The sequence below is a fragment of the Lycium barbarum genome, chromosome 11 (genome assembly GCF_019175385.1).
Source record: "Lycium barbarum isolate Lr01 chromosome 11, ASM1917538v2, whole genome shotgun sequence".
Taxonomy (NCBI): Eukaryota; Viridiplantae; Streptophyta; class Magnoliopsida; order Solanales; family Solanaceae; genus Lycium; species Lycium barbarum.
In genome coordinates this window covers 6322730-6330375 of record NC_083347.1, presented here as the reverse complement: position 1 = coordinate 6330375, position 7646 = coordinate 6322730, and the positions used below count along the sequence as shown (strand labels likewise).

The window sequence follows — 7646 nt, the reverse complement described above, 5'->3', positions numbered from 1 at the left end:
ATCCTCTGTGACCATTTGACGGACCGTATAAATGTTTTACGGACCGTCAAAATGTTATACGGACCGTCAAATGGTCCGTCAAAATTCCTCTGCTCGGACAGTCTGTCGTATAATGGGCATAACTCTTTGCACAAATGTCCGTTTGAGGCCCATAATATACCGTTGGAAAGCTATTTCAAGGGGATACAACTTTCATCAAGAAAGTTTTCCCAAAATCCAAATTAATAGAGGGGTTATGGTCGTTGTAAGTAAGACCTTCCATAAACTCACTTGCAAACATGCCCCGTAGAGTGGCTTCCAACTTTTCTTTGCCCAAAGACATTTATTATGACTTAATTGGTTTTCAAAACACTTCCTATAACCCTCATATTGGTTCCATTATATTATCATCTTATGATTCAAACTTCGTCCGAAGTTACGAGGTGTTACACAATTAAGGGGTCTAAATGGAAAATTAGGACAAGTTCAGGGATCCATCTATGACTTTGGCCAAAGAATTATACATAATGTATCAACCACGTATAATAGTGTATAAAAGATGTTTTTATACGCAAATATGAAGTAAATCGGGTAACAAACTCAAAGTATGTCTACGTGGTGTAAATATTTTAAAAAATAGACATAGAAACCTTATTAACCCAAAAAAAAAAAAAAAATTGGTGTGCGCCCCAAAGACAGGATAAGTTTTTTTCTTTTTGTCTTTTTTTCCTTCCTAGAAAAGGACTTTCTACTTGTACTAGTAGTCGTGTACTCTTATCTGACTTAATAATAACACGAGACTTAGGTGACTTTGTTGGTGGTGATCATCTGATTTACAGACATGGCCAATATTTCAAGAATGGGAGTTGTTGGTGCTGGTCAAATGGGTTCCGGTATTGCTCAACTCGGTGCGGTCAACGGCATCGATGTTTGGCTTTACGATACAGATTCTGAAGCTCTTATTAAAGCCCAAAAATCTATTAACAATAATATTCAACGCCTCCTTTCCAAAGGACAAATCTCTCAGGTATTACTCTCCTTCCTTCATATTTAGTAAAAATTTTAGTTGCTGAATTTTGAAGAACTAATCTAAATTGACACCCACCTAATACTCCCTCCATCCCAATTTCTACGAGGGTTGACCCAGAGGTGAATTCACTATTTCAGGAGGATGAGTTCACCCCAATTTTTTTTTTTTTTAAAAAAAAACGATGCAAAAATGCATTTAGTAGGTTCGATCCCACAACCTTAAACCCAACACTTAATCGGTGCTTCACTCAGTCTAGTTTGATCATGGGTTTCTTTAATTAATATTAGATATATTTTAAGGATTATATACATAATATATCGAATTTAGTCGGGTGATTGTGTGTTCACGTGACCCGTATTTTACACATGGATTCACCTCTCTGGGTTGACCTATTTGATGAGTCAAACAGTTCTATATTTGACTACATTTCCAAACACAGATTACTGGAGTATTTTATAATAGAATTTACATATTTAAAAACTACATAAAAGTATTATAAATCTGCATAATTAATAATTCGAATAAAGAACTGTTTGACTCCCTAAATAGGTCAACCCTCGTATAAATTGGACGGAGCCAAGTAATACTTAAACTAAAAATACCCGGTATATGTATAATTTATGTATAATATGTGTATAATAATGTATGATCAGTATATAATTTGTGTATACCCCGGCTAAGGAAAGTATACAGTAAATCCCTCGGCTATTTGTGTAAAGATCCCTTTTTTTAATTTCCGTTTGAGTTGAATGCTTTCACTTTTTCTTCTTCCTTTATTGTTTATTAAATTTGCAAGAAAGCCAAATTGCAAGCTTTGAATTTTATATTTGTAATAAGGGTTTAGCTAGAATTACTTGTGGAATGTTCTTGCCCAATGTTAAGCTGCTAAATACTCCCTCTGATTATAAAAGAATAATGGAGTTTGGGAATATAGTTAAGCATCTAACTTTTTGCGGGAATCCAGAAATTCAGCCCTCAACAATTATGAATTTTAAAAAATAGACAAACTAGTAGTGTTGTCAAAGGCCTGAAGCAAGGCGTAAAACATGTTGAGCGCTTTGCCTCGCTGAATGGGCGCTTCAGTGTCGTGACATCGTCATCAAGGCTCTAAGACATACTTTTTCTTGCCAATCAGTGTAATCATGAAGAGGTGACACTTGACAATTGATATTTTACTTTATTGTAATATTTTCAATTCCTTTGTCCATATATTGGTTATTTCATGCTTATAATTATTAGTCTTTGGACTAGACATACATGCTTGTATTTTTTCTCCATTTGTGCCTTACTTCATTAAAGCCCACGGTTGAAAACCCCAATGGACCTTAGAGCTATTTTACGCTTTTCGCCTTTGATAACACTACAAAATACTACTCCTATAATCACAAATGTTTATTGTAAACATGGTAACAGGAATGTTTACAAGTTTTAGTCAAAGAAAAACTCATTTGATTCCCAAAGTTGTAACAGTGTGTATCAGATCGGACAGGTGAGTAAGATTTTTGAAGCTTAAAGTATTACCTACTCTATGAACATGCTTTTTTTTTTGGGTTTATTTGAGAGTAATCTCTAAGAAGTGCGAACAGTGCTGAGTCTTGTGTTTGATAATCTCCTGATAAAACAGGAAACAAGTGTTGATGCTGTAAAACGTCTTCGTTGTTCATCCCGCTTGGAAGATTTACATTCAGTTGATCTTGTTGTCGAGGCTATTGTGGAATCTGAACAAGTGAAGAAAACTTTATTTGCCAACTTGGATAAGATTGTAAAGGGCTCTGCTATCTTGGCTTCTAATACAAGCTCCATTTCCATTACTCGTCTAGCATCTGCAACAAGCCGACCCTCCCAGGTTTGCTTCATTCAGCTGTCGATAAATTATATACTGAATGCTGGCATATGGAACTTATTGAAAACAGGACAACTTTGTCGAAATGCAAATATGTGGGTTGAAGTTCAGGAAAATACCAAGAACATTGCACAAGTATCTTGCTCACTTCGTTTTTTTAATCCTTCAGAAAGACGATGCGTGGAATTTATCTGTATCTTGTTTTCTTTCCTTTTAGACTTGTGGAATCTCAACATCTAGGCACTCCTGCCCTTACTGGTAGGATTTCTTCTTGTTGTATTATGGTTGCACTAGTTTGTATGTCCCATCTTTAGTAGGCATCACATGTGAACACACATCAATTTACTTTTTGATGAGATTGCCTTTATATCTGAGGAATAACATATAGAATATTATAACAATGGCAGATGAGGGAATTATCTTTCTTTAGGTGAATAAAGTGGGTGGTAAAATTGAAGGCTTAATGTTCCTGCTAACCAGAAAGCATGGGACTACCAATACTTCTCAATTGCTGCTAAAAGGCGAAGATTGGAATGTCACATAGATATGAATAAGGATGAAGAAAGATGCGAGTAAAGTGATGGTCGAAATAACTGCTAGGAAACGTTATTTTTGAGTGATTGTATGAAGGAGAATTCATTAGCTCATAAAGAAGTTAAAGAGTTCAATTCACAGATAGAACAGAAATTATCCCTCTGTACGTTTGTTGCATATTATGTAGAATGCACTGGTCAATTCTATTTGATAGCTTTTTTGGCTCTTAAAGTGATTGTAATGATTGGAGGCCATACGTGTGTACTGTTTATGTGCGTGTCTTGTATATATTTGTTAATTTTCTTAAATTTATACTCATCTGCTAAATTCTGGTACTTTTAAGGAATATCAACTCCTCTAAACAAGCTGACAACTAATTAGGCACCTGTAATCATTCGTCTCTGTGCCTCTTTAAAGTAAGCTCCAGTTACGCCAACCATCAACTGCATGCTTAGAGCTCTGTCACTGTTCATGTAGCTTTTCTCTTTTTTTGTGTTTTCATGGGCAGGTGATTGGCATGCACTTTATGAATCCTCCGCCCATTATGAAGCTGGTTGAGATTATTCGGGGTGCAGATACATCAGAAGACACATATTGTGCCACTAAATGCCTGGCAGAGAGGTGACTGATAGGAAAACCCTGCAACTAGGATCTAGAAAGATATGCATATCTCCACGGCATTCCTTTAAGAAATTTTCTGCCTTGAATTTTACGCTTTCAGATTGACAGTCACATATGACATGCCTACGGGAATAACCATCTCTACATAAACTTTTTCTTTTATGCTTCATAAGCAACATGGACGAAAATTAGACAGTATCTCTTATTTCCAATGTATGAGATGAATTGAAACATAGTCTCTTATCCTCTGGCAAGGGGAAGAAATATGCAACTAATTGCTGACTATCGAGTGTTTGCAGGTTTGGTAAGACAGTTATCTGCTCTCAGGATTATTCTGGCTTCATTGTAAACCGAATTCTAATGCCTATGATAAATGAAGCGTTTCATACGCTATATACTGGAGTTGCAACAAAAGAAGATATTGATACGGGAATGAAACTTGGAACCAACCATCCTATGGGTCCTCTGGAACTTGCAGATTTTATTGGACTGGATGTTTGTTTGTCAATCATGAAAGTTCTTCATGTCGGTTTAGGGGACGATAAATATGCCCCATGCCCTCTCCTTGTGCAGTATGTTGATGCTGGTAGACTTGGTAAAAAGCGAGGCATCGGTGTATATAATTACCGTGATGCTGCCGCCAAAACAGGAGGATCGCCTCGACTCTGAACTCATTGCACTTGGAATTTGTGGAACAACTGCAACTTGTTGAAACAGGCTCCCTCTTGTAATATCACTTTTATTTTCCTCAGGTATCAATAAAAGAGGAAAAAAAAAAAAAAGTCACAAGGTTGTATACAATGACTCAGCCAGTTGATTCCTGGCTTATTTGAGTTATGACAAAAGATAAAGAATGCTCCTTGTCAACCTAATGTGTTGTGTTTTTGTTTTTTGGTAATAAGGATACTATTATTACTAGGAATAATATATATACAAATACAACGGTGATCCTTATGAACTTATTGTTCTACACTTCTTACTTGTTACTTGGCTTATCTTGTTACATGGGTCGTGAGTGGGAGCTTAGTTTCCGTCTAGGTATGTGACCTTGGATTGCTTCCTCCTTTCGTACGTATTTCATACATTCTAGTTATGGAGTTGGGTGAAATTTTATTTGATTCGGTAAACAAAATAGAAATGTCATCACTAGATCATATTGCCAAGTGCACCCATGTCATCATTATTTGCGGCTGCCAATATTATCTCGTAATAACAAAAATGTATATGTATAATGTATATAAGGGGTCCTTTGGTCACATACTAGTTGTACACAGATTAATAATGAAAAAATTGTTATATATGAATCATTTTAGGAACGTATTTGTATATTAAATAATTTAATTCTTGTGTTGCTGTTCTTATTCAATAATTTATCCCCCTCTCCTCTCTTTATATTGTTTCTTCCGTTTCAATTTATGTGACATCATTTGACTTACACTGAATTCAAGAAAGAAATGAAGACTCTTGAAATTTGTTGTCCAAAACAAGTTTTAGATATTTGTGTGCCTTTAAATCATCTGATAAAGTGAAATTATTTATAAATATAAAAAAGTGACATTCTTTTTGTGATAGAATAAAAAGAAAAAAGTATGTCACATAAAATGGAACATAGAAAGTAATTCTTAATTTAGCTTTATACATAGTTTACCTTAGGAGTTTCTACTCAAATTTCTCGTTCACAACAAACTTTTTACACACCAAATGTTTTATCAAGTGTGTCTAATTTAAATTTTTTAATACTATATATTAGTCCTTTTAAAAAATTTCTATCAATACCCATTTTAATTTGTAGGGATTACCCTACATCATATTCCCGCCATTCCTAAGGCCTCAAAGCCATTTTTCGCGCCAAAAATTCCCTGGCCAAAGCTCCCATAACTTGGTTTTGCTATCTTTATTCACTGAAAGAAAACCAGAGAAAAAATGGATGCCAAGAATACCACCAAGCTTTTCAATGTTCCTATCACTGTCTCTAACCCATTGCTAAATTTCAAGAATCACACATTAGTAGCTCAAACTTCCCATTTTCCTAAACGTAAAAGAAAACACCAAAAGAAAGTTCATGTCTTTGGCAAGAGTGTTTGCAAACGAAGAAGAAAATATGAAGTCTCTCGAACCAAGATTATGGACCTTCCAAGGGTGATTATGGTGGAGATTCTTTCAAGATTGCCAATCAAGTCCATTTTTCGCGTTAAGATGGTTTGTACAAGTTTGTACATAATGTAATCTCTGACCCTTTATTTGTTAACTTGTATCACACAAGATCCCCTTTCCCCTGCATATTGTTTTCGGGTAACTCTGTATATCCACTTCTTGAGCTCAAAGCAGATTATGATTATGTTTCTTGCCCCAGAAACAGACCCATTGAGTTGAGCACTGAATTTCACCTCCCTGACCTAAGGGTGGAAGGGGTTAATTTTTGGGGTGAACATTATTCTAGATTTAATTCGACACTAATTGGATCATGCTATGGATTCATTAGTATATTGGTCGGCGACTCTTGGCATGAAAACCAATTTGTCTACATTTGCAATCCTCTTTTGGGTGAGTATGTCAAGCTTAGTCTGCCCAAATGGGAGAAAAGAAATCGTAGTGCTGTTTATGGATTCTGTTCTAGTCAAGCCTCTGGCAAGTATATAGTATTGAGATCGGTACTTAAAAAGTATCGCGGTCGTCCTGAAGTAACTGAACTAGAGGTTTACACTCTTGGAGTTGATGAGAAATGGAGAATTCTGGGCGAAGGTCCATTTCCTCGAATGGGATCATTTGTTACTCTACGGAGAACGTTTGGCGATGTCACTGTTAATGGTGCTCTTCATTGGATTAATGATGACGATCCTCATGCTATGGCCAACATTTACTCCTTCGATATTGGGACAGAAAAGGTGAAGCCTTTGCCAGCTCCGCCTGGTTTAGAAACTCCGTCTTGGTGCTTGGGACTAGCGAAGTTGGGGGATAAATTGTGTCTGTCTGATAGTCGCAAGAGCAAGCATCTTGATATATGGTGGATGAAGGAGTATGGAATTTCTGAATCTTGGGTTAAAGATCGAATTTCGATGAGCAGTATTCGTCCTGATATCCTTCATCAGATATGTATACCAATCATAATTTGGAAAGATGGAGAAATCTTGTTGCAAAATGGCTCTCGCACAGGAGAGTTCATTTCTTACAACCCAAAAGAGAAGTTTTTTAGGAAGGTCAATGTTTACGGTGGTGGCACTTCAGTTACTGCATACATTCCCAGCTTTTACTCACTCAAGACTGTTGTGGGGAACAACTTTGAGATCTCAAATGTTTATCCAGAGATACAGATAGTTTAGTATTTCCTTTGTGCAATTTCTGCCAAGTTATTATGTTTTGCATCTATGTTTCTTGTATAATTTACTTTAAAGCCTGATGACTTCCTACTGTTTTCTGGATGCTATCTGGTATGACAACAATTCCGCTGCTACATTAGGCCCTATAGAAGTATCTTGATCATTTTCACATTGCCAAATTACTTGCATTGCATAGTCTCCAGAACTGCATTTCTTTTATTCGTTCCATTTTTCATGTGTCTACTTGTATGAATCAATCGAAGGCATAGAATATTGACCTGTTAGTCGAGCACAGTTACTTTGAAAAAGTGCATATTGATGT

The 7646-nt window shown here is 36.1% G+C and overlaps 2 protein-coding genes across 2 annotated transcripts; both read left to right on the top strand.

Annotated features, from left to right (window-relative positions):
• The first annotated feature begins 747 nt into the window (after positions 1 to 747).
• LOC132617163 (uncharacterized) lies at positions 748 to 4789 on the top strand. Its single transcript, XM_060332111.1, has 4 exons — positions 748 to 1006; positions 2634 to 2855; positions 3895 to 4007; positions 4307 to 4789. The coding sequence occupies exons 1-4, from the start codon at positions 821 to 823 to the stop codon at positions 4674 to 4676; spliced, it is 891 nt and encodes a 296-aa protein (XP_060188094.1). The 5' UTR covers positions 748 to 820; the 3' UTR covers positions 4677 to 4789.
• A 1141-nt stretch (positions 4790 to 5930) lies between these two features.
• Positions 5931 to 7327, top strand: LOC132619368 (F-box protein At3g07870-like). The gene is made up of 2 exons (XM_060334298.1): positions 5931 to 6216; positions 6336 to 7327. The coding sequence occupies exons 1-2, from the start codon at positions 5931 to 5933 to the stop codon at positions 7325 to 7327; spliced, it is 1278 nt and encodes a 425-aa protein (XP_060190281.1).
• The last annotated feature ends 319 nt before the right edge of the window (positions 7328 to 7646 follow it).